This window comes from Anomaloglossus baeobatrachus, chromosome 6 (genome assembly GCF_048569485.1).
Source record: "Anomaloglossus baeobatrachus isolate aAnoBae1 chromosome 6, aAnoBae1.hap1, whole genome shotgun sequence".
Taxonomy (NCBI): Eukaryota; Metazoa; Chordata; class Amphibia; order Anura; family Aromobatidae; genus Anomaloglossus; species Anomaloglossus baeobatrachus.
The window spans coordinates 77,181,279-77,208,938 of record NC_134358.1 but is presented as its reverse complement, the minus strand read 5'-3'; the positions used below and the strand labels follow the sequence as shown (position 1 = coordinate 77,208,938).

The 27,660-nt window shown below is 47.1% G+C and overlaps 1 protein-coding gene across 1 annotated transcript; it reads right to left on the bottom strand.

Moving 5' to 3' along the window:
• Positions 1 to 1,947: 1,947 nt before the first annotated feature.
• On the bottom strand, positions 1,948 to 27,660 carry PLEKHF2 (pleckstrin homology and FYVE domain containing 2). Its single transcript, XM_075353058.1, has 2 exons — positions 27,410 to 27,660; positions 1,948 to 10,411 (listed from the first exon to the last, which is right to left on the bottom strand). Exon 2 carries the CDS (start codon positions 10,396 to 10,398, stop codon positions 9,655 to 9,657), a length of 744 nt encoding a protein of 247 aa, XP_075209173.1. The 5' UTR covers positions 10,399 to 10,411; positions 27,410 to 27,660; the 3' UTR covers positions 1,948 to 9,654.

Here is a 27,660-nt window from a genome sequence, read left to right as displayed (position 1 = left end):
TACCTTTAAGGCTTAGGCCACACGGGGATTACGGCGATACTCGCATGACACTCAGTTCATGCTCGCAGCACAGCGGGAGCAGATTGTCATGCGATCAGACCACAGCTGCGGAGGGGAGGGATTTATCTCCCCATCTCCTCCGTTGCCGGCTGATGCGAGAATCGCACGCCTCTTGCGTTACACCGGTGTACTGCGAGAGCAATGCCATGTTGCTTTCTCCCCCATAGAGACTTGAATGGGTGAGTGAAACAGGATCGCATTGCACCCGCAGCATGCTGCGATTGTTTTCTCGGTCCAATTAGGGCTGAGAAAAAAAAAAAAAAAAAATCACTCATGGGAGTGACCCCATAGAGTAATATTGGTCCGTGTGGAATTTGTTTTTATCACATTCCACTCGCTCCGTATTACTCGCTGTGTGGGCTGATCCTTAGGCCTAAGCCACACGGCGAGTAAAATCTGTGCAAGTGGTGTGCGATAAAACAGCGCATTCCACTCGGAACCAATTCTAGCCTGTGTGTCAGCGCACACGAGCGATTACTTTCTCAGCCCTAATCGGACCGAGAAAACAATCGCAGCATGCTGCGATTGTAAGGCGAGACTCATTTCTCTCGCACCCATTCAAGTGACTGGGGCGAGAGAAAAATCGCACTGCACTCGCGGTACACCGGTGTACATGTGCAGAGCGAGAAACGCAATAGCCGGCTATGGAGGAGAGAAGAATATAAATCCCTCCCCCCTCCGTGCCAGCCCGCCACTCCGCAGTGCTGGCCCACCCCTCCTGAGAGCTGGCCCGACCCCGCAGCTGAGGTCCACTCGCACAGTCGGATCGCAGTCAGAGTGATACTAGCATGACACTCGGCTCCTGCTGTGCTGCCAGAGCGAGCCGAGTGTCATGCGAGCATCGCACTAGTGCCCCGTGTGGCCTCGGCATTAGGAAGAGTGAATGTTTTCAGTGTTTGAGTATGCAGAAAACATATTGTACATTAGATAGTTGCAGTCTTTGAATCTTTGTGAAGGTCAAGGAGACGCCATACAAATCATTCTAGTTATAAAAGTTTATTTTAAACAATTCCAAATACAGTAAAAAGGAGAATACTGGATCTTTTAGGAAAGTGCTACACAAGATATAGTAATATAATCTGTAGGAAAGATATCCTCAAGGCAACACAGGAAAGTGGAACCCAAAATACAGCTATCCAGAAGTATAGATAAAGGAAGAATAAAAAAAATTGAGAAAATTATTTTTTTTTAATGACTTCACATTTTGCAGCATTTGAGAAGTGTGGGCTTTAAAACATTTTCATAGAAAACATAGAAAAGTAACAAAATGGAAGGTGCCAATAAACAGTCTGCACCATGCACAGTGCGGATTAAAGTTTCCTTACAAAATTCAGATCAGTCTTGCCCCTCTGTGATTGAAGCAGACACCATATGTACAGTGTATAACCCAGAGGGTCCGTTCCCCCAGACTGGTATACCAAGTTGTGCCAAAAGTTATCCATATATCAGACATCTAATTGTAGCTTACCCATTTAAAGAGGACCGCCCAGGAGGATTTTCCTATGTAAACTAAAGCCAGAGCTATACTGGCACTATGATGCTGATTCTATACATACCTTTAGTTGTGAGATCGGATGTATAGTTTCTGAAATACAGGCAAGTAAAGTTTATGAAATGCAGTTATTTGATTGATAGCAGCTAAAGTATATTTAATAAGTGGGTCGGGTTTTGCTATTTATTCTCGCCCATCTGCCTGTCCTTGCTCCCCCTGTAATAAAAGACGGGGGGGGGGGGGGGGGGGGGAGGAAGGACAGGCAGCTGACAGGGGCAGGAATAACTAGCAAAACCCGACCTACCTATTAGATATTCTGCAGCTGCTATCAATCAATTAACAGTGCATTTCACAAACTTTACTTGCCTATATGTCAGAAACTATACATCCGATCTCACAACTAAAGGTATGTTTAGAACCAGCATGATCGTGCCAGTATAGCACTGGCTTAAGTTTGTATAGGAAAATCCGGTTGGTTGGTCCTCTTTAAATCATGGCTCAATCGGGAACCTGACCACCATCGGAGGCGGTCTTTGATACCCATCCAGGTTTCAAAAAAAGTAAATAGATGATTGTCAGAAAGACCCCCCCTGGATGTAATCATCGTCTCATGGACTTGTTTGCACCATAATTGATTCATCAAGCCACTTCCATATGTCTGGCTACCAGGTGCACGATGTAGGGGGTCAGATTTCCGCAGATATTACTAACCTATTCTTAGTAGAAAACATCCATGAATATTCCAGAAAATACCCTTAAAAGGTTGGACCATAACACACTATTAAATCTGAACATCAACTTCCCTATGGCTCTTACTATGGACCACGATCATAATCGGTCCATATTCTCTACCTGTCCTCATCCTCGCAGACTTACCCAGCTGGCATATAAGGCACAGAAGACTGATGATTGTTATCCAAATTGAGTGAAGGTGATATGGGGGAAGGGATGAGCGTGGGTAGGCCGCTCGGGGGTACAGCATCTCAGGAAAACGGACACTTGGACCTGGATGAATGGGGACATTCTCCAGGGAAGGGTCAATAGATGGGGCTGGACAAATCCCAAGAGTCAGAAGGTCAATGCACCGGTCTGATTGCTAAAGGTGCTTAACTTTTCGGATTGTTGAGACCATAGAAACAAAAAATATCTAATCTCAACGCCTGCAGATTTTGGACATCCGTTGAAACCACAAGATCAAACCTAAACTAAATGGAGAGGGTGTCCTAGATAAACTAAGGTGCAGGTACCATCAATAAATCCCAAATCTAATAACCCCCTTTCCTGTAATTATGGGGTCAGATATGTTGCCTATTAGGATTGAAGGTTTCGGAAACAAAACATGTCATAAATAGCTACCAAAGGCTGAACAGAAGATGGATGAAAAAAGCAGAGGGGACGCAAAAGTCCAAAGTCTTCAATGTCACCTCTCTAATTACTGCAAAAATCTATTTCTACAGAAAATCCTACTTGCCGAAAAACAAGACACCTGCACGTCACAAACACCGAAACTGGAAAGATGAAAAACTTAAGAAACCCTCCTGAGCGCAGCAGTAGGGTCACGCACACGGCAAATCATAAAACCTCAGCCTCACTCATCACTTTTAAGATGATCGTCTTTTAGCTTTAGAAAATTAATAATTCAATGTTTTTACAAATCCAGCGCAACTTGTTTCACCACCATTTTCCCTACTTGATAATCGTGGAGTTACAAGAATGCCTCTCATCCCAGAGCTGCATTCAAAATTCTGCTTAATCACGGTTGATTATTCCAGTGCCCCTCGCTATATGAAAGTCTGGAAAAAGCATTTTCAGGCTACATTCACACCTCCGTTGTTTTAAATCTGTCAGGTCCGTCGTTGCGTCGCAACAACAAATCAGTTGTTTGTTTAGATGTCAACTGACGCAACGGATGAGTTATTTCACAGGATTCCGTTCACAGGAATTCTGTGAAAAAACTGATCCGATGCGTCCATTAATCCGTTGTGCGTCCGTTTGTTCACAGATCCATCGTGATCCGTTTGTGTTTGGGACAGCCCAAATGAGTGAGCCAGACATGCTGGGCATGCTCAGTAGAGCATGATGGAATCCAGCACCATAGACAGCCATTATAGCTTTTGATGAATGGCGATGGAATCCTGCGGAGTGCGGTTTTTTTTTTGGCGCTCCAAAAACGTTACATTGTGCGTTCATACCGTTCGACGGTCACTCATTCTACGACTGATCCATCACGCGGCGGATGCAACGCAGGGCCATCAGTCGCAATCAGTCGTTAATACAAGTCTATGGGGAAAAAACAGATTACTGCAAAATATTTTGCCGGATACCGTAATTCCTCAAGTCGACGGATTGTGACTGATGGGAAAAAAAACGGAAGTGTGAAAGCAGCCTTAGGAACGAATATACATCAGGCACTGGGCTATAATCAGGTAAAAGTAGCATCTAGCCAAAATAAGGATGCGTGTGACAACCAGCAACCTGCAGAATTCTGAGCGCAGCTCTGGAGTGGAATATAAGCTCCAACTAACAATTTTACGAGATGTAAAGCAATGTATAAACTAGTAATGCAGCCATTTCTGTACTGTGCTTATCGGGAGTCAAGCATTAAAACTCCACTCATCTGTAATCCTCTGCAGCAGTGTCTCCGTCCACACTTTCACCATTTAGTACACCGCTGCAGCCAATCACTGGCTATAGTTTTCTTGTTCAGTAGTCCAGGCATCCCCGCATAAAGCTGATCCATGACGCCAGGAAAGAATGGATTGACTGCAGCGATCAAGTGCTTGTATCATGACTCAGGTGAGCGAGGACACCCGCAGTACGGCCCGTGTGAGCAAAGGCCACGGGTCAGTGTAAACAGACTGGCGGACCACCAGAGGGAAAGGTGGGCATTAGGCGAGTACAGTTGTAGAGCATTTGCTGCCATTTACTCATTTTTTTCAACCCCTTTACAAACAGTAACATCTAACATGAAATGGTCAGTAAGGCTTAAGTAACTAAAAGTGGAAGAAACCGATGACTTAAGAGATAAAGAGCTCCCGAGTAACTTTATACAAGGAAACCTGAGCGGCAGTAAAAGCTTTCCTGTACCCGGGAACTTTACAGCTTGCATAGTAAAATGGCAGCATACATCAGCAACATCACCTCGTAGACTTTGCTTTTATTAGAGTATCATGGGTTACAATGAAAACGCCCAAAACAAACAAAATAAATAAAGAGGGGCTCATCTTTGGGAACGCTCGTAAACCCCTATACCTGGGCTAGTGGCCGCTCTTTGGACAATGTCAATGGCTTATGATCTTCTTTAGGGCATTGCCTGTGCTCAGCAACACTTAAAAGGTTTCAAGGAAATTGAGAGAATTCGTATTTTTTCCCCCAGAACAGCGCCACTCTTCTCCATAGGCAGTGTCTGGTACTACAGCTTATTCCCATGCAGTAGTTTGGCGTTGCGACGATTTGGGGATGAAGCCGACTTAATTGTTTGCTACAGGATAATCTGTCACCAGATTTTTGCTATGTAATGTGATAGTTGCATAATGTAGGGACACAGACCATCGATTCCAGCGAAGTATCACTTACTGGGCTGCGTGCTGTAGTTTTCATAAAATCCTTGTTTTATATGCTGCAGATCTATCAGTTTTCTGACTGCTGAGCTCTGCATGACTCCTCTCCCACCCCGATACACAGCTTTTTTTTTTCTTAAGTACGCTGTGCATAGGCAGAAAATTGCCAATCAATGGCGGAGGGCAGTGTTACAGAGAAAGAGGACTACATGGCATGAGATAACTAGTTTTGCAATAATCAAAACAATTAGTGTCAAAAATAAAAAAAATAAATGCCTCTGAATAAGGTGGGCGAAACGTGAGTCGGGGTTGAGGCACACACTCTGCCTTGTGCTAACCAATAATATTTGTGCATTTTGTTTTGTGTGGGTGTTTCATGTTCACATTTTATTTATTGAAGGTATTGCCTTAAGCACAGTAATACATAATACTGCACTTTATCCTCCATTTTTTTTGCACCATTGCACCTTACATGCTTTTAAGACTTTACACCATCCAGGTCATAAATAGTATCCCTTTAGTTTTTTTTTCCTGTTAAAATATTAAATCTTTATTGCTCATAATTAAAAACAGAATATTTAATCATTACTTGCATTAATCTCTTGTTTACTGGTGAGATTAATAACTACATCCACTGGTTTTGGTCTATTTCATAATGATAATCTCCTGATGATAAAACACTGATTTTATTGAAACTACATCAAGCAGCCCAATAAGTGACATCCTTGGAATCAGGATCTCTGCTCCGATATCATGCTGCTCTCAGATTAAAATAGCAAAAACCTGCTGACAGATTCTCTTTGAGGGGTTCAACCCTTTTTCTTTGCAGGAAGAAGCTGTTCTAATCAAATAAAATCACAAGAATTAGGGTACAAAATACCTGTCTTTGGTTTTGCACATCATTAGACCCAGTGCTTCCAGTACAGATAATCTCAGTATCACTGTCGTTCTCATTTTTTTAGTATTTAGTGCGTTTACTAACAATATCACAATAGAAATATACAAAATCTTGAAAGCCATCATTTGCTTCTTATTTCACAGGGCTTCGCTGGTCCAGATCACTTACACAGAGAAAAATCGATCAAGAAACCTGCTTTAAAGAAACCACACAAAAACAATTTAAAAAGGGAATTATCACCAGGTTTTGCCACCTAATCGGAGAGCAGCATAATGTAGGGCAGAGATCCTGATTCCTGCGATGTGTCAATTACTGGGCTGCTTAGTGTAGTTTTGATAAAATCACTGTTTAATCAGCAGTAGATTATCATTACAGGACTACTTGGCGTGCTGCAGGTAGTCCAGCATATTCATGACCTGTGTATAACTGCAGAGAAAACATTGATTTTATCAAAATTACAGCAAACAGCTCAGGAAGTGACATCGCTGGAGTCAGGGTCTCTGTCTCTATTATACTGCTCTCAGATGGGGGGAGCAAAAACCTGATGACAGATCCCTTTAAGAGGAAACAGATCATAAGAATATTATGGAAGACAATAAATCCGTGCCCTCGTTCTCAGGTAGTCAAATTACACAATACAGAGTCATAAGGGAAAGTGCTGAGATGGTAGTACGAAAAGCCCTCATTTCTGCACCCGGAGGCTCGATATCAGGCCGGGCCCCTGCTGCTTACAAGCGCCGTTACCGATCAGTGTTCTACGGAATATTATTCGGCACATCCGAGCGCCCGTGCTGCATAGGAGAAAAAAAATAAAAATGCAGTGCGGTATTATTATAGAGGTGTTGTGCACTAAAAGCAGTGACATATAAGAGCAAAAATGAGCTGGAAATACTGTATGGGGGGCGGCACAGTAGGCACAACATATACCGCGGCACTGCCTACCTGCTGCTTGCGGTGTGAATGGGGATCTTGGGTAGGAAGCACAGGTTCCCCCCCCCCCTCCCCAAAATTGCTAATGCAGCAGCTTGGTATCCATAGATTTTTTTTCAGCTGTCACCCAGTTTTTTTTTTATTTTTTTTTTACTAAAAAAAACAAACAAAAAAAAATATAAGCTCCAAACATTTGTGCTGTAGTTTGATTTTCTTCCCTTCCTTTTCTAAAGATAAAAGTAGTAGGGGCCTATTTTTTTTTTTGCACAAGACGAAAGTAGAATCCAAATTTTTCCAGTGAGTTGTAAAAATCTGACAAAATGTGAGTAGGGTTTGAAGTCTTAAACAAAAAAACAAGACAAAAAAAAACAAAACCATACCAAACAAACCCCCCCCCCCCCCAAAAAAAAATAAATTGCATGGCGGCGCTATTAAAAGGCTTTATCCAAAGTATATATTATATTTTGACTTTTAAGATGTGGCTGTAATAAATAATAACCCCTTCCCCCCTCAAATTGTGCTCATTATTTTCCTTGTGGACACAATGTATACCATCCACAGATGCTCCTAGTCTTTGTTTACATGCTGCCGGTGATGTCTTTTTCTATTACCTCGGCAGCTATGTAACTTGACTGTTATGAACATGATGGCGCTAATAAAGGATTTATCCAAAGTACATATTTAGCTTTTAAGATGTGGATGTAATAAATAACCCCTCCCCCCTCAAATTGTGCTCATCTATTTGTTCCCTTGTATACCAGCCACTGATGCTCCCACTCTTTGTTTACATACTGCCAGTGATAGCTTTTTTCTATTACTTCTGCACCTATGTGTGTGTATTATATATTTATTATACACGTATATATTACACACACAAGAATGAGAAAACTTAGTTGCAGATGTAATATGGATGTAGATCTCATGACTTCTCTAAGGCTCTGTTCACATAATGCAAATCTTGACAGTGTCCCTAATGTGTTGTACGACTGATTCCACCCAACAGCTCTAAACAAAATCTCATTGTCAACCCAAAACAGTAAAAATGCTGAAATATGATTCAAGCCTTACAGTCTGTGATCAGTGTGCAAAAACTGATTCCCCAGATAACAGACGGTACAGGAAACTAAGGCTGAGTGCCAATGATCAGGGTTCAGTGTTTTGGATGCAGAGTGTTTTCACTAACACTATACAGTACAACACAATGGATGGATGTTTAGAAATATCATGCCCACTGTGCATGTACGGCCTGCAGCGAAAACTGACCTGCGGTGCGGCTTCTCGAGCCACAGCATGTCAATTGTTTGGGGAAAAGATGCAAGTGTTCTCCACAGGGAGAACAGAAGAGAGATGGCAACTGACGGATCCCGGATCGTGGGCACAGGCAGCTGCGGTCTCCTGCACAGGAGACTCGCGACCCCAAAGGTTAGGACGCGCCGCGTGCCCATAGGTTAGGACCCGCCGCGTCCAGGACGCAGCATGTCTGGATCACGGGCACGGGCAGCTGCAGTCTCCTGCGGAGAAGACTCGCCGCGTCCAGGACACAGCATGTCCAGATAGTGGTCACAGGCAGCTGTGTTCTCCTACAGAGGAGACTCGCTGCGTCCAGGACACATGTCTGAATCGTGGGCACAGGCAGGTGCGGTCTCCTGCGCAGGAGGACTCGCGACCCCACAGGTCAGAACCCACCGCATCCAGGACACATGTGCAGATCGTGGGCACAGGCAGCTGCAGTCTCCTGCACAGGTGACTCGCAACCCCACAGGTCAGAACCCGCCGCGTGCAGGACACATCATGTCCATATCGTGGACACAGGCAGCTGCAGTCTCCTGCGAAGGAGACTCGTGGCCCCGCAGGTCAGGACCTGCCATGTCCAGGACGCAGCATGTCCATATAGTGGACACAGGCAGCTGCGGTCTGCTGCACAGGTGACTCGCAACCCCACAGGTCAGAACCCGCCGCGTGCAGGACACATGTCCATATCGTGGACACAGGCAGCTGCGGTCTCCTGCGGAGGAGACTCGTGGCCCCGCAGGTCAGGACCTGCCATGTCCAGGACGCAGCATGTCCATATAGTGGACACAGGCAGCTGCGGTCTGCTGCACAGGTGACTCGCAACCCCACAGGTCAGAACCCGCCGCGTGCAGGACACATGTCCATATCGTGGACACAGGCAGCTGCGGTCTCCTGCGGAGGAGACTCGTGGCCCCGCAGGTCAGGACCTGCCATGTCCAGGACGCAGCATGTCCGGATCGTGTGCATGTACCCTAACAAGTCAGGATCTAATGATCTTGTATAAAAGGTGCTAGCCCCCCTTTTGTCAATCTCAGCACTGAAGGCACATTGCAGAATTTTGTTTAAACGCCCGACCACCCTCAGATCTGTATAAAAGATTAATAGAAATTTCCAAAAAACCTCATATTATAAATTCTGAAAATCTCTATAAAAACTATCCGCACGCTGTGAAGAAGAAGCAGGAAAAAACAAAAAAAAACTAAAAAAGGAACAAAAAGATTATAAAGTTTTCCCTGAAAGAACCAAAATGATTGTTATATCAAGGCACATGTAGGTAAATATTCTCAGGCAAAGGAGTATCACTGATTTAGGGGGTCATCAAATGAAAACCAGGATATACGCTCCCCAGTAAAAAGCAGCCAAATTTCATTATTTCCTTCCTCTCCCAGTAAACAATCCTCCCGAGAGGAGCCGTAGTTGCCTCAGTCACTGCTGTCATCGTCGTCGTCATCGGACATCTGATGAGACATTTGGGGGGAGCTGGAGAGGGAGTCTGATCGGCCGGGCAGACAGGCGGGCAAGTCTCCATTGGACAGACGTTCGTAGCAGAAATCACACACCCGCACGGCCTTAGACGACTGATTGGGCAAAAGGAACTTTTTCTCAGAACACGGTCCACAAACAACAAATCCACATTTCCGGCAGTGGTGTCTCCGATTTACGGGCGTAAACTTCACTTTCTTGCAGCGCATACAGGTGGTGGCTTCGGAATCGGGGATCCAGACGGCGGCATGTTCGTTATTTGGGGTCTTCCCACTCTTTGATATTAAATCATACACGCATTTATTGATGTGGTTCATCCATTCGGATTTTTCCGTCGCCGTGGCCGCGTACACGGCAAATGATTTTGTGGGGGTTTTGATGAGCCACCCGTTGCGCAGGTCTCCGTCGTCCTGGATGGAGTCGATGGTGACGTTCTCCAGAGGGATGATGTGCTGCTTGTTGTACTTCTTCTTCTGAATGACGATGTTCCCGTACACCAGGATGTCATTGAACAGGAAGAACTGCCTCGCTTTTGGCTTCTTCCGGCAGAGTTTTGTTAAGACGCCTTCTCCGATCAGGACCCGGCCATCGATCGCCAGGGGTTGACCGGCCGTGCCGAAGCAGCTTTCCACCACATTTATACGCCTTGCATTAGCTTCACTGTTTGCCAGACGATCCACCATCTTTCCCGCAAATCTAAAATAAATAAAAAAGACAAACATCAGTTTTTACAATATACGAGTTCTTCCATCACAGGCGGTTGGGTTCTCCAGAGCGAAGGAGGGGGGCTCTGAAGAGGGTTCCTCTATGGCTGATATAGGGAACATCACCAACCCCAACAACAGGAGCCCCATGGAAATACTCTGCTCTCACCCTCGCTAATGGATGTACAAATATCAATCTCATCTTAGAGCAAAGTGGTCACATCATTTTGTTTTGTTGTTTTGTTCAGCTCTAATGTTCTTTATAATCCCACCTCCATCACAGACTGGCAGCTTTTTGCCTATGCACAGTATACACAGCTGCCAATCAGTGGTGTGGGTGTGGTTATGTAGAGCTCTATGTACAGTATACAAAGCTGGCAATCAGTGGTGTGGGCATGGTTATACAGAGTTCTCTATACACAGTATACACAGCTATCAATCAGTGGTATGGGAGTGGTTATACAGAGCTCTATACACAGTATACACAGCTACCAATCAGTGGTGTAGGCGTGATTATACAGAGCTCTCTATACACAGTATACACAGCTATCAATCAGTGGTATGGGAGTGGTTATACAGAGCTCTCTATACACAGTATACACAGCTACCAATCAGTGGTGTGGGCATGGTTATACAGAGTTCTCTATACACAGTATACACAGCTATCAATCAGTGGTGTGGGCATGGTTATACAGAGTTCTCTATACACAGTATACACAGCTACCAATCAGTGATGTAGGCGTGATTATACAGAGCTCTCTATACATGGTATACACAGCGATCAATCAGTGGTATGGGAGTGGTTATACAGAGCTCTCTATACACAGTATACACAGCTGTCAATCAGTGGTGTGCGCGGGGTTACACAGTATACACAGCTGCCAATCAGTGGTGTGGGCGTGGTTACACAGAGCTCTCTATGCACAGTATACACAGCTATCAATCAGTGGTGTGGGCGTGGTTACACAGAGCTCTCTATGCACAGTATACACAGCTGCCAATCAGTGGTGTGGGTGTGGTTATATAGAGCTCTATGTACAGTATACAAAGCTGCCAATCAGTGGTGTGGGCATGGTTATACAGAGTTCTCTATACACAGTATACACAGCTACCAATCAGTGATGTAGGCGTGATTATACAGAGCTCTCTATACACAGTATACACAGCTATCAATCAGTGGTATGGGAGTGGTTATACAGAGCTCTATACACAGTATACACAGCTACCAATCAGTGGTGTAGGCGTGATTATACAGAGCTCTCTATACACAGTATACACAGCTATCAATCAGTGGTATGGGAGTGGTTATACAGAGCTCTATACACAGTATACACAGCTACCAATCAGTGGTGTGGGCATGGTTATACAGAGTTCTCTATACACAGTATACACAGCTACCAATCAGTGATATAGGCGTGATTATACAGAGCTCTCTATACATGGTATACACAGCGATCAATCAGTGGTATGGGAGTGGTTATACAGAGCTCTCTATACACAGTATACACAGCTACCAATCAGTGGTGTAGGCGTGATTATACAGAGCTCTCTATACACAGTATACACAGCTGTCAATCAGTGGTGTGCGCGGGGTTACACAGTATACACAGCTGCCAATCAGTGGTGTGGGCGTGGTTACACAGAGCTCTCTATGCACAGTATACACAGCTATCAATCAGTGGTGTGGGCGTGGTTACACAGAGCTCTCTATGCACAGTATACACAGCTGCCAATCAGTGGTGTGGGCGTGGTTACACAGAGCTCTCTATGCACAGTATACACAGCTATCAATCAGTGGTGTGGGCGTGGTTACACAGAGCTCTCTATGCACAGTATACACAGCTGCCAATCAGTGGTGTGGGCGTGGTTACACAGAGCTCTCTATGCACAGTATACACAGCTATCAATCAGTGGTGTGGGCGTGGTTACACAGAGCTCTCTATGCACAGTATACACAGCTGCCAATCAGTGGTGTGGGCGTGGTTACACAGAGCTCTCTATGCACAGTATACACAGCTATCAATCAGTGGTGTGGGCGTGGTTACACAGAGCTCTCTATGCACAGTATACACAGCTGCCAATCAGTGGTGTGGGCACAGAGCTCTCTATGCACAGTATACACAGCTATCAATCAGTGGTGTGGGCGTGGTTACACAGAGCTCTCTATGCACAGTATACACAGCTGCCAATCAGTGGTGTGGGTGTGGTTACACAGAGCTCTCTATGCACAGTATACACAGCTATCAATCAGTGGTGTGGGCGTGGTTACACAGAGCTCAACATTCAGAGAAATTCTTGATCTGCAGAAGACCAAACTGATTTTTATCAAAACTACAACAAGCAGTCCAGTAAGTAACACATTGCTGGAATCAGGGCTCTGCCCCTACATAATCCTGCTTTCAAGAAGGGATAATAGGTTCTCCAAGAATGGAGAGGTTTTTAATTCTGTTGCATACAGCTCAATACTGCAGTTACTGGCCACTTAGGCAAGGAGGGGGCTCGCAAAGCATCCTCCGGTAGCAGCGCGGGTGAAAGCACAGTTATGGCCGCACCGCCAGCCCAAACTGTCTATATCTTCAGGAGCAGTCCACCACAAGGTAAGCAGCAGCAGGAGGAGAATCGGAGGCTCCTGCACACAGGACAGAGGCAACTCCTGTAACCGGCTATTCCTGGGGTGTACACTTACTGCCTGGATCTATTGGAGACCTGCCTTCCGTCGATGTCAGGGAAGAGTCGGCCGTTCATACATTCTCCTTTAATTTCTGTCACCAGATTTGGGGCTTATAATCTGCGGCCACCACCAGTGTGCTCTTATATACAACATTCCAGAATACTGTATATTAAATCCCAGGCTGCGCTGTATAACGTAAAAATCACTTTATAGTACTCACCTAAGGGGAGGTGCGGTGCAGACCGGTCGGATGGGCATCTCCATTCTCCGGCGCCTCCTCTTTCTCCACCTCCTTCTGAAGCCTGGGTGCATGATGTGTCCTACGTTCTCCACACTAGCCGGCACTGAAGTCTCGCACAGGCGCACTACAATACTCTCATCTGCCCTACTCAGGGCATATCAAAGTGCGCCTGCGCAGGACCTCAATGCCGGCGAGTGTGTATGACCTAGGACGCATCAGGCACACAGGCTTCAGAAAAAGCACACAGATGGCCGAAAGAGGCGGCGCTGGACCCGGAGAACGGAGACACCCATCCGACCAGTCTGCACTGCACTGCCCCCCTAGGTGAGTATTATAAAGTGATTTTTACATTCTACATAGCAGCCTGGGCTCTTATATACAGTGTTCTAGAATACTGTATATAAGAGCCCACTGGTGGTGGCCGCAGCTTATAGTCGCCAAATCTGGTGACAGGTTCCCTTTAAATGTCACTATCAAATTCAGACAACTGCATTTTTTTGGCACGTGGCACATTGGGTGGCGTACCTTTCTTAGCACCCATTAGCCTTCACGCCACACAGTTGATTGCACGCCAGGACCGCCGGGAATTTGCAGATGACCCCCATGCTTGCCACCACAGTGCTCCTTTGAAGACCAGGCTGTGGCTTTATAGGAGACCGATTTGTTGTATTACAGAATATAGTATTCTATATTGCAGATTCAGCTCTCCCAAGTCTATGTTCACACGTTGCGTTTTATCAGCGGCCATCACCTGATCTCTTGGCAGTTAATAATAAAACTGCTTCCAAAAAGCAGGTTTTGCTGCGTCATTTGTCTTCAGTGCATGTTTAATAAAGTTAGTTTCATAGAGCAAAAATGCTGTTTTTTGCAGTCTCATTACTTTTAATGGTGGAAAAAATAAAATTTCCTCTTTTCCTCCATTAAGTGTAAATTAAAAAATACACTTTGTTTTACCCAATCTGTGGAACTCTGATCTATCAACATATTAAAGTAACCAAATCAGTAATCAGCGTAAAAGGAAAGTAAAATGTGAACATGGCAATGTAATAAGTGATCAAAACATTATCATAGGGGCAGAGATCCTGATTCCAGCGATGTGTCACTTACTGGGCTGCTTAGTGTAGTGTTGATAAAATCACTGATTAAATCAGCAGGAGATCATTACAGGACTACTTGGTGTGCTGCAGGTAGTCCAGCCTATTCATGAGCTCTGTATAATTGCTAGATCTGCAGCAGAGAAAACATTTATTTTATCAAAATGACAAACAGCTCAGTAAGTGACACACCGCTGGAATCAGGGACTCTGCCCCTACGTTATGCTGCTCTCAGATGAGGGAGCAAAAACCTGGTGACAAATTCCATTTAAGAGGGCACAGACCATGAGAGTATTATGGATGAATATACAAAAGCGAAAGCACAAAAACAGAAAATTGTCACATAGGGAAGGGGGAGGTATCATTAACCGATGTTGCTGCGGAGGGAGGAGGAGGGGGTGAGGACCTTAATCGAGGAAGGTCCAGGAGGGCACAGACCCTACATTGAGCAGCACAGCAGATCTGCCTTCAGTTTAACTCTGCAAAGAAAACGATAAAAGTTGTGAAATATCAACAGCATTTCCCCATCCAAAATGCAAGGATAAAACCCTCAGTGGATTTGTGCACCCGAGAGTCGTGCAAATATCACAGGAAACCTAGAAACCTTTAGAAAAACTCTGAACAGAGGCTGAAGGCCAATCAATGTGGGAATCTAAAGCCATGTTCACACGCAGCGTTTTTTCTGCAGCCAAAACCTCTTCTTGCGGCAATGAAAACTCTGCATTTAAAATGCCTGTTGTACGGCGTTTGTCACTTTTTGCAGCTTTTTCTTTCTGGGTGAGGATTACATGTGTGCTTTGTCTACAGTACTTTATTAATAAAGTTAGTTTTATTCACCAAAAACATTTATTACAGCATTTTTTCCTCACTACTTTCTATGGAGTAAACAAAAAAAAAATGCTGAAAATTTCTGAAAGTAGTGACATGCCGAAGGCTCCAAAAACACTGGAGTTCTGGGTACAGATGGGTATAAAAAAAAAGTGCGCGTGAGATTTCTGAGATCCCATAGCTTTTGGTAGTACAGTAAAAAGCATTACAGCAAACTGCTGCAAAAATGTTACCTGTGAACATAGCTTAACCTCCCGGCGAATGCTGCATGTGAAAATAGCTTAACCTCCCGGCGAATGCTGCATGTGAAAATAGCTTAATCTCCCAGCGAATGCTGCATGCAAACATAGCTTAACCTCCCAGCAAATACTGCATGCAAACATAGCTTAACCTCCCAGCAAATACGGCATGTGAACATAGCTTAACCTCCCGGCGAATGCTGCATGTGAACATAGCTTAACCTCCCGGCGAATGCTGCATGCGAACATAGCTTAACCGCTGGCAGAGACCACGGAAGATAGTGACTCTGAATGGAAACGTCTACTTTCAGAGCGTGCACCGAGAACCCTCCAAGATGAAAAAGAAGTAACATGCAAAAATGTCCATAAAACACTCCAGAATCAGAGGCCTAATGGCATCCGATGCAGAGGAAATGCTATATTTTGCCCATATTCTGCCCATCTAATGCCAACCTGCAGGGTGACGAGTGGATTTCCCGCAGTCCTAACAATCTATTTAGACATTTCCAGGAAGAACAGAGGAACGACCCCGGTTCTAAGAAAAGGCGCTCCACAATTCTTATGTGAAGGTGAACAATTACTAAAGTAGACGAGTCCGAGGCCGGGAGCACAGACGGCCAACACCACCTCCTGTAGGCTCTCTATAGTCTAGGGCCAGCCATGTAATTGGTCATCAGGTTTTTACTCCCTACTCTGATAGCAGGATAATGTAGGGGCAGAGACCCTAATTCTACTGAGGTGTCCCTTACTGGGCTACTTACTGCAATTTTGATAAAAATCACTATCCACTGCAGATCTAGTAGCTCTCAGAATGCTGAGCTCTTTATAATCCCACCCACAGCAATGATTGGCAGCTTATGCACTGTGTAGACAAAAAGGTACCAATCAGTGGTGGGGGTGGGGTTATACAGAGCTCATGAATATGGAGGACTACCAGACAGCAGGGTTACTATGGTAGTGCTGTAGTGATAATCGCCTGCTGATACAACAATGAGTTTATGAAAACAACAGTAAGGACATCGCTGGGAATCAGGATCTCTGCCCCTACTACATGCTGCTCTTAAGCAAAAGCATGGTGATTGATTCCCTGTAAGGGATGTGATTGCTCGGTTGCTGCGCCTCCTGCTGGAGCCTTGTTCTGGGGCTCGGTGTGGGTTTTCGGGAGGGGGGCGGGGTCAGACATTTCCAATATGGACAGTTTTCATACAATTCATAGGTTTGGATTTATACAGAATTAAAGGGTCATTTACACGCTATACATGATATATCGTCGGGGTCACGGTGTTTGTGACGCACAACCGGCGTCGTTAGCGACATCGCAGCGTGTTACACCTATGAGCGACCTTAAACGATCGCAAAAGAGGCAACAATCGTTGGTCTGTGAGACGTCGTTCATTTACCAAAAATAGTTGTCAGGTCAGTAGCGAGGTTGTTTGTCGTCCTGCGGCAGCACAAATCACTATGTGACACCGCAGGAACGAGGAACAACAACGTACCTGCGGCCGCCCGCAATGAGGAAGGAAGGAGGTGGGCGGGATGATTCTTCCGCTCATCTCCGCCCCTCTGCATCTATTGGATGCCTGCCGTGTGACGTCGCTGTGACGCCGCACGTACCGCCCCCTTAGAAAGGATGCGGTTTGCCAGCGACATCGCAGGAAAGTAAGTCCGTGTGACGGGTGTAAGCGATGTTGTACGCCACGGGCAGCGATTTGCCCGTGACGCGCAACAGACAGGGGCGGGTATGCTCGCTAGCGAGATCGCAGTGTGTAAAGCACCCTTAAGATGATATGCCCCCTGAAGAAGACATCGCTTGAAACGCGCGTCGGGGTATAGCGGTATATGGGATCTTTGACCAATTTAAAGGTATAGTGCCCCCATACTATTGTTATACATTAGATCTGTTTTCATCTATTTTGCATGCTTTAAGCCTGGGGAATAGCTTTTTATTAATATAAACATCTAGTTATAAATGACTATTATTCGAATATAGTCACAGCACTAAGCACTTTGTTAAAATTAACTACTATAATATGGTCATTGCACTAGGCACCTTATAACCTGTTAATCTGCAGCTAACATTTAGGAACTTGATCCAGTCCAGCATTTATTCCTTATATTTATTATGCACATGAGGTTTTTAATGGTTTAAAGATTAAATACATTTTATGATTTATATCATGAATTTGTCATTATTCCCTTTTATTTGAATCTTCGCTGGTTCTTATTAGGGGTTTTTTGATAGTTATGAATGCATTATAGTGGCATTATACGGAATATTTTGATTACTCAGAATGAGGATGATGATGATGTCCCTGTGTATTTATGCTACGTGTGGGATTGCACAGGGCAGCGATGTACAGATCTGCTGTAGTTGCTGAGCTGATGCGGCACTCACCGTCCGCACAGACATCGTGCGCAGCAGAAGCCCGGCACGTGGAGACGGCTGCACTCGCTCCACCTCCAGGCATCGCTGATACACATGGCACCATCAAGGAACTTCTTCCACTTAGTAAAACTAGTCACACACGTTACCCAACAGCCGGCTGAACCCACTAATTTAGGCAGGACCAGACAATGATCTCCAGGAGGCGCGCCTCATCAGGTTTGGTGAATTTCCACACATGTAATACTTTTTTTTTTCCCTCCTGGATAAAAGGACAGCAAGCTTCTAAGTATGTGCAGCGTAAGGGCCCATGTGGGCGGCCGGTCTGGGCCCGTTCATGAGCCCCTAATGGCTATAAACATGTCGGCCAGCCCCCGTTTAATGGACTAATTACACAAGCCACAGATGACCGCTAGAAGAGAGCAAATCGTATACTATCATTGTTATAAAAAACAATGACTTACGCCGGCATCAATCCCATCACCCCACAAACAAGTGATCTCCAGTATGTGTGATGCTCTTAGGGATTTGTGCCATCAAAAAGAAACTGACCCCCCCCCCCCCCGAAAACAAACAAACAAACAAAAAAAAAAAAAAAACACAACTTAGGCGGCTTTCACACTAGGTTTTTTTTAACATGCGTCCTGAACGGTTTTTTTTAACGCAAAAACAGATCCAGTGCAAATGCGTCTTCATTTCAATGCATTTGCAATAGACTCGCGTCACCATGCGTTCACATGCGTTTGCGTGCGTTATAGCGAGGATCCAGCGACTTGTAGCGTTTTTGAAAAAAGTAAAAAAACTGCTTGTAGCGTTTTTGAGCTGGGTCCAAATACTGCAAATCGCTGGATCCTGACTATACTGCACGCAAACGCATGTGAATGCTGGCATGCTGATAGACAGGATCCTGTTTGCTTTACTGAGCATGCCCAGAAACCAGCCTGGGTGATCAGTCTCTCTCTACTCCTCACTCTCTCCTTCTCTCCCCCTCCCTCTCTTCCCCTCCTGAGAGCGGCGGACGCTCGTAACCAAGGTAAATATCTGGTAACCAAGCAAAGCGCGTCTTATTAACCCGAAATATACCTTGGTTACGTGTGAAGGGAGCCGGCTCCTAGCAGCTGCGGACGCTCGTAACCAAGGTAAATATCGGGTATTCAAGCAAAGCTCTTCACTTAGTTACCCGATGTTTACCTTGGTTACGAGCCTCCGCAGCTGTCAGATGCCGGCTCCCAGTCTATCACATTCAGTTCCCCTCACTCCCGATCACATGACTTCAATGCCCGCCCATAAACCTCAAGTGACAGGATCCTGCAAAATAACACATACGTTTGCATGCGATTTTCTTTGCAAAAACAGGATTTGCTTTTGCAGCAAAAAAACGTTCATGACGCATGCTAAAAAAACATCGTGTGAAAGCAGCCTAAGCCCCCAATTTCAAGTTAATTGGATCAAATAATAAGTGCACAGTCAGAACCTTAAAGGGGTATTCCCATCTCTAGCATCCTATCAATATATAGTAAGTGTAATAATGATAACATTAGCAAATACTTCCAATTAGAAATGTAGTCTAGTTCTCCTGATTAGCTATGTCACTTACCTTATGTGCAGGGCATTGCAGCTTAGGTATCCATGGTTACATCCATTCATATTGTGACAGTTACATAGTTGCTTGTTATAACCATGGATACCTAAGCTTCAATGCCTTGCACATAGGGTAAGAGACATAGCTAATCAGGAGAACTAGACCACATTTCTAACTGGAGGCATTTGCTAATATTATTAAGATAGGATCTTGGAGATGGGAATACAAAGCGAACGGAGGGACAAAAAAAAAAAAAAAAAAAAAAAAAAAAAAAAAAAAAAAAAATCGAAACATACCTAGTCAACATCTCTCCCAACAATCATTTATCCGCCGCTCCCATACATATTAGTGTCAGACACATTTTTTGATACCAGCAGGTGCAGCTGACTTCAGTGTTATGTGTATGGGGCTATAAAATAAATCTAAACTGCACCTGAGCATGGTAGTGCTCGCTCATCACTAGTTACGAGTACCGAGCACCAGAGCATGGTAGTGCCCGCTCATCACTAGTTACGAGTACCGAGCAACAGAGCATGGTAGTGCCCGCTCATCACTAGTTACGAGTACCGAGCACCAGAGCATGGTAGTGCCCGCTCATCACTAGTTACGAGTACCGAGCACCAGAGCATGGTAGTGCCCGCTCATCACTAGTTATGAGTACCGAGCACCTGAGCATGGCAATGCCCGCTCATCACTAGTTACGAGTACCGAGCACCAGAGCATGGTAGTGCTCGCTCATCACTAGTTACGAGTACCGAGCACCAGAGCATGGTAGTGCTCGCTCATCACTAGTTACGAGTACCGAGCACCAGAGCATGGTAGTGCTCGCTCATCACTAGTTACGAGTACCGAGCACCAGAGCATGGTAGTGCTCGCTCATCACTAGTTACGAGTACCGAGCACCAGAGCATGGTAGTGCTCGCTCATCACTAGTTACGAGTACCGAGCACCAGAGCATGGTAGTGCCCGCTCATCACTAGTTACGAGTACCGAGCACCAGAGCATGGTAGTGCTCGCTCATCACTAGTTACGAGTACCGAGCACCAGAGCATGGTAGTGCCCGCTCATCACTAGTTACGAGTACCGAGCACCAGAGCATGGTAGTGCTCACTCATCACTAGTTACGAGTACCGAGCACCAGAGCATGGTAGTGCTCGCTCATCACTAGTTACGAGTACCGAGCACCAGAGCATGGTAGTGCTCGCTCATCACTAGTTACGAGTACCGAGCACCAGAGCATGGTAGTGCCCGCTCATCACTAGTTACGAGTACCGAGCACCAGAGCATGGTAGTGCTCGCTCATCACTAGTTACGAGTACCGAGCACCAGAGTATGGTAGTGCCCGCTCATCACTAGTTACGAGTACCGAGCACCTGAGCATGGCAGTGCCCGCTCATCACTAGTTACCAGTACTGAGCACCCGAGCATGGTAGTGCTCGCTCATCACTAGTTACGAGTACCGAGCACCAGAGCATGGTAGTGCCCGCTCATCACTAGTTACGAGTACCGAGCACCTGAGCATGGCAGTGCCCGCTCATCACTAGTTACCAGTACTGAGCACCCGAGCATGGTAGTGCCCACCCATCACTAGTTACGAGTACCGAGCACCTGAGCATGGCAGTGCTCGCTAATCACTAGTTACGAGTACCGAGCACCTGAGCATGGCAGTGCTCGCTAATCACTAGTTACGAGTACCGAGCACCTGAGCATGGCAGTGCTCGCTAATCACTAGTTACGAGTACCGAGCAGGGCTGTGGAGTCGGAGTCGGAGCTCATTTTGGTGGAGTCGGTATAAAATGCACCGACTCCTAAAATATATAATAAATTGGGGACAGGAGTGCAATGCAGAATGTGCTGAATATTTTACTAAACAACATTTAGTATAATGCTTATATTTAAGTGAAAAATTTATTGTAGTACATGATCAGACATTTAATTATTTTCATGATAAAATATATCTAAATATCTTGATTATTGTATGTTCTATTAGAATACAACTTTAGAACACAAAACTAATAAATTGTAAATATGTAATACAAATTATATATATATTATATATATATATTGTATTATATATTATATATACACATATACACACACACAAGATATATATGTAATCTACTGTATATTACATAGTGTATTACATATTTACAATTTATTACAGTTTTTTGTGTTCTAAAGTTGTATCCAATAAATATATTTTATGTTCTCTCCAAATATATTGATTATTGTATCATAAAAATTATTAAATGTCTGATGTTCACATACACCTGTTCATGTCCTACAATAAATTTTTCACCTACCTATAAGCAATATATGTAGGAGTCGGAGTCGAAGGTTTGGCTTACCGACTCCACAGCCCTGGTACCGAACTAGTTATGAGCACCCGAGCATGGTAGTGTCTGCTCATCACTAGTTACGAGTACTGAGCACCAGAGCATGGTAGTGCCCGCAGCACTAGTTACCAGTACAGAGCACCCGAGCACGGTAGTGCTCACTCATCACTAGTTACCAGTACCGAGCACCCGAGCATGGTAGTGTCCGCTCATCACTAGTTACGAGTACCGAGCACCTGAGCATGGTAATGCCCGCTCATCACTAGTTATGAGTACCTGAATGTGGTAGTGCCCACTCATCACTAGTAAAAATCTAAAAATAAAAAGGGCAAAACAAGTATGGATCAGCCGTCCTTTACATCCTATAATAACCTGGGGAGCAGCAGTAGAGCGCAGCAGCGCACACCTCTCAGCTGCTTTTACACAAACAGATCACATCAGGCGGCAGCGACAGATGGAGACGCGCAGGAGCCGGCACTGACAGCCTGGATGTAATCATTCACCAGACGTGACCCTATAAGCTCATCTATAATACAGAATTAGGTTATCTAAAAGCTAGAAACAAACCTGCAGCAATAAAAGCGACATTACCCGGCTGCCACCACACGCCGGTCTCTGCGGTGACTGCAGATGACGTACAGAGAGCAACCGGGGGAAACCGGTCACAGCATTGGCTTACATTTACCAAAAGTGCAGGTAAGCCCTGAAGAAGTGACGCACTGTAAAAGAAAACTGCAAAATTAATAAACTACATACTGGCAGCGGCGACCCGAGAGCACAGCTTTATAGAGGTTGTACACAATGGTGTGGGACTTCTTGCCTGCACTGATCTGCACGGGGGCACTCCTGTGCCGAACTTGCAAATAGGGCCGAAAGCCACATTTTAAGGCCCACAGCTTGTATATACTGACCCCAAATAGTCTCATAGGGTTAGTTTGGGTCAGGAGACCTAAGGGTGGCCATGGAACGTTGGCTGGACATGGACTGAAAAATTGCAGCTGCTATACGGCTGCGTGAATTTGGTCTAAAGGCCTCCACAGAACTTAGACAGTAGTCAGCCGACCATCTAGACCTCCAGATCTCGTCCCCTTTACATGTGAAGGCAGAGAAGGGAAAGATCGACTGGTAGAATTTCAATGGCAGTTTCCAAAAACAGCTGGGAAAAGAAGGTGAGAACAGTAAGGGTAGGAGCATGCGACAACTTTCTCCCCAACAAAAATGGTCCGATTATGCTGAACAGACTGATCAGAGTGGGATCTGATTGTCTCGGATGTGGAGAGAAAAAGCAGAAGGTTCTCCAAATTCTCAATTCTGTCAGTCCATGAAATTTTGGATTGACCTCGGATGCCATCCAATTTTTTTCATGGACCCTTACGGGTACTTTGCACGTTGCGACATCGCTACTGCGATCTCGTCGGGGTCAAATCGAAAGTAACGCACATCCGGCGCCGGTAACGGCGTCGCAATGTGTAAAGCCTAGATGCGTCGATAAACAATCGCAAAAGCGTCATAAATCGGTGATCTGTGTAGTGTCGGTCATTTTCATAATTTCGCTGCAGCGACAGGTACGATGTTGTTCCTCGCTCCTGCGGCAGCACACATCGCTGTCTATGAAGCCGCAGGAGCGAGGAACATCTACCTGCCTCCACCGGCTATGCGGAAAGAAGGAGGTGGGATGTTTACGTCCCGCTCATCTCTGCCCCTCCGCTTCTATTGGCCGCCTGCCATGTGAAGTCGCTGTGACGCCGCACGACCCGCCCCCTTAGGAAGGGGGGGGGGGGAGGGTCGCCGGCCAGAGCGACGTCGCAGGGCAGGTAAGTGCATGTGAAGCTGCTGTAGCAATAATGTTCGCTACGGCAGCTATCACAAGATATCGCATGTGCGACGGTGGCGGGGACTATCGCGCTCGGCATCGCTACCATCGGCTAGCGATGTCGCAGCGTGCAAAGTACCCCTTAGACTTGATGGTTGAGTAGCATCCGAATCTTTGAGGAAAGTTATGCTATTTTTTCCATCGGACCACTCTAAAGTGTAAAGTCAGCAGATTTTCAGAAATCTGATGCACAAGAAGAGGTGAGAGCCCGGCGCGGCCATGAGGTGAGAGCCCGGCGCGGCCATGAGGTGAGAGCCCGGCGCGGCCATGAGGTGAGAGCCCGGCGACGCACTTTATACTGCAGGTACCAGATTACACAGTTTGCTGTACATAGGGCAATACACGATTCATCCAAACCATTTTTACAACAATATAAACCCCGGGATATTGTTTCAGTTTACTGATAGCATTTGTAAGAGTCAAATCCAACAACTGTGGATGGAGAACCTGCAGCAGATCCACCTGGTGTGAATAGACTTAGGACGGACTCACATTTCGGCTGTGTGCACACTGAGTATTTCCAGATTTTTTTTGCAACAAAACCAAAGTATTGGCAGGAAAACCGCTATGTAAAGTATTCATGCTTTTTTACTTGTGTATTTCTCCCATTTAAAAAACTGAAAAAACACTAAAAAAAAAAAAAAAAAAAAAAAAAAAAAAGACAGAGGGGTCAAATCCGCAAGGAAAGCACAAGCAGCGTGTGCAGGCAATGTCACAACTCTCCATCACTTTGCTGGGAATGTAAAAGGCCGCTTTTCTTTCTGTGGCAAAAAATGTGCAATTAAAAAAAAAAAAAACCACATACGGCTCTGATGCAACTTTTTATGGCAGGAGTAGATGCAAAAGTAAAGAGGAAAGAGCGATTCTGCTCAGTTTTGTTTCCACTTCCAGCTTTGGCTCAAAGAAATGCACAAAAACCGGAAACTGTAATGATGTGTATGGTGCGGGGCGGCCGTCATCCTGTGCAGCCGGCTCCTGCGTCTGGCACATACCGTACACCCTGCTGCGGTGTCCTTTCTGAAGTCAGCCGTGATCAGGGTTCCCTTCATTTTTATATCCTTATGAGGCTCCAAAAGCAAAAATCTGCAGAAAAATGTCACAAATACAGATCCGTGTGGTCACAAAGCAGAGGGCTCCGGAGCCGGGAGACCCAAAGTGCTCACAGAAATGGTCAAGTCCTCGGTGTCTTCCCTGCACATGTCCGCCGGACGTTCCCGAGCCTCCTCGTTTCTGTTCATTTAGTGGCTTCAGTATTTGCCCCTCATTCTCTATACGTGTTGGTCCATCTTTTTTAATCCTTGACAACTTTGCTGATACAGATGTTTCAGAGTCGTGAAATGCGACTTTTTACAAATCCCATTTCTCTTGTGCGCACCTCACTCCAGGCCGCCGCCGGTGGAGGAAACTTTCTGGAGGCGTTATCAAATGATTGCAACTTTTGGTGCTAAAAAAAGATGCAAAAAAATTGGTCCTCCCTGCCCCGCTCCAGGTGACTGAAATTGGTCCTCCCCGCCCCGCTCCAGGTGACTGCCCTCTCCCTGTCATTCAGCTGGAGAAGTTGGCGAGGACGTCCTCGGCCTGATCTCATCTCTCACTATATTCCATGTGCGGCTTGCTGAACTCTTTTTGCTGAAGCATTTCCGAGTGACACATATGAGGCGGCCATCATGTCCCCGGCTCTGGGTCTTTCTCCTCGTGCTTCAGACAGTTCCACACTAGTGACAGGTTCACTTCTTAGGCCCATAATCATCTGAGGGGTAAAAATTCTCTCTATAATCACAGGGAACTGCAACATATCCGGTACTGCGGCTGTCACATCAGAGGTGAGCGGTGCTGGGACAAGTCCACCATCCGCGGGAAGCATACATGTATCCTGGTCATTAGGACACATTACATGGGCCAGTATACGGGGCCATATCGCCATCGCTCACCTCTGATGTGGACGTAAGCGTCATCAGATAACCTGCAGGGACGTTAGTTGTATATCACATGGGGCCACCACAATCTGATATCTGCAGGTCACACCGGAATCTCTCAAGTACAGAGCCCGTGAACGTACCGGAGGCCACACACGCCGTACTGTCCCCATACACTTCTATACGAGCTTTGACAACAGCCGTGGAACTGGGAGACCCCCATATAGGCGAATGGAGAAAACTGACAAGTACAGTCCCATATACGCTCCTGCAGAGCCTCTCCTCTCACCTTTCTCCATGTACACTCCCGCAGGGTCTCCTCCCCCCGTGTACGCTCTTGCAAGGCCTCCACACGTGTAGCCTCCTGCAGTCAGAACCCCCCCAACCCGTGTACCCTCCCGCAGGGTCAGAACCCCCCCAACCCGTTTACCATCCCGCAGGGTCAGAATCCCCCCAACCCGTGTACCCTCCCGCAGGGTCAGAACCCCCCCCAACCCGTGTACCATCCCGCAGGGTCAGAGCCTCCCCAACGAGTGTACCCTCCCGCACGGTCTCACCCCCACCCCTGTACCCTCCCGCACGGACTCGCCCCCACCCCTGTACCCTCCCGCACGGTCTCGCCCCCACCCCTGTACCCTCCCGCAGAGCCTCTCTCCCTCCCCCCCCATGTACCATGTACGCTCCCGCAGAGCCCCCCCCATGTACGCTCCCGCGGAGCCTTCCCCCCCCACCCATGGACGCTCCCGCAGAGCCTCTCTCTCCCCCCCCCCATGTACCATGTACGCTCCCGCGGAGCCTCCCCCCCCCAATGTACGCTCCCGCGGAGCCTCCCCCCCCAATGTACGCTCCCGCGGAGCCTCCCCCCCCAATGTACGCTCCCGCGGAGCCTCCCCCCCCCAATGTACGCTCCCGCGGAGCCTCCCCCCCCCCAATGTACGCTCCCGCGGAGCCTCCCCCCCCCAATGTACGCTCCCGCGGAGCCTCCCCCCCCAATGTACGCTCCCGCGGAGCCTCCCCCCCCCCCCCCAATGTACGCTCCCGCGGAGCCTCCCTCCCCCCCCCCCCAATGTACGCTCCCGCGGAGCCTCCCCCCCCCAATGTACGCTCCCGCGGAGCCTCCCCCCCCCCAATGTACGCTCCCGCGGAGCCAAACCCCCCCCCCCCATGTACGCTCCCGCGGAGCCTCCCCCCCCCCATGTACGCTCCCGCGGAGCCAAACCCCCCCCCCCCCCATGTACGCTCCCGCGGAGCCTTTCCTCCCCCCCCATGTACGCTCCCGCGGAGCCTTTCCTCCCCCCCCATGTACGCTCCCGCGGAGCCTTTCCTCCCCCCCCCCCCCCCATGTACGCTCCCGCGGAGCCTTTCCTCCCCCCCCCCCCCCATGTACGCTCCCGCGGAGCCTTTCCTCCCCCCCCATGTACGCTCCCGCGGAGCCTTTCCCCCCCCCCCCCCCCATGTACGCTCCCGCGGAGCCTTTCCCCCACCCCCCCATATACGCTCCCGCGGAGCCTTTCCCCCTCCCCCCCATGTACGCTCCCGCGGATGCCCTATAAACATCTGACATTACAGTCGATGACAATCGCAGGGACTTCCACCCCAGGAATGTGCTGCCAACAATAACAACAGAGGGACAGCACCGACCCCGCACACTGCACCGATCCCCTCCTACAGGCCGCTCACAGGGATAATAGAGGGTCGGACGATCTGCTTCATGAGATAATCGGCCGATAATCTGCCCGCCCGGGAAGTTGTGACCCAGCAGACGGGAACATGGCTCCTCTTTGCTGAAGTTGCAGCTCGGCGCCTCTTCCTGCCTCCACAACTTACCCGGGGCCGAGACCAGACGCAATGTCCGCCGCCTCCGTGCTCCGCACGCTCCGGTCACCGCCGGGATACCGCGGGTGTCAGGGCCGCGCCTCCTGCACCGGAGAAACGAGCGGAAAGCCCGGAACACACCGCAGACGAGGACTCCCGGGAGCGGCCACTCCTCTGGTCACGTGTGCCCGAGCCCCGCCCCCCGCACAGCGAGGAGAGCCAGAGCTGTGTGCGCTGACCCGGAGCTCAGTGCGCAGGCGCCG

What these genes read in the sequence shown, in the direction of transcription:
- PLEKHF2 (XM_075353058.1), bottom strand. Translation starts at nt 10,398, where the DNA reads ATGGTGGATCGTCTGGCAAACAGTGAAGCTAATGCAAGGCGTATAAAT.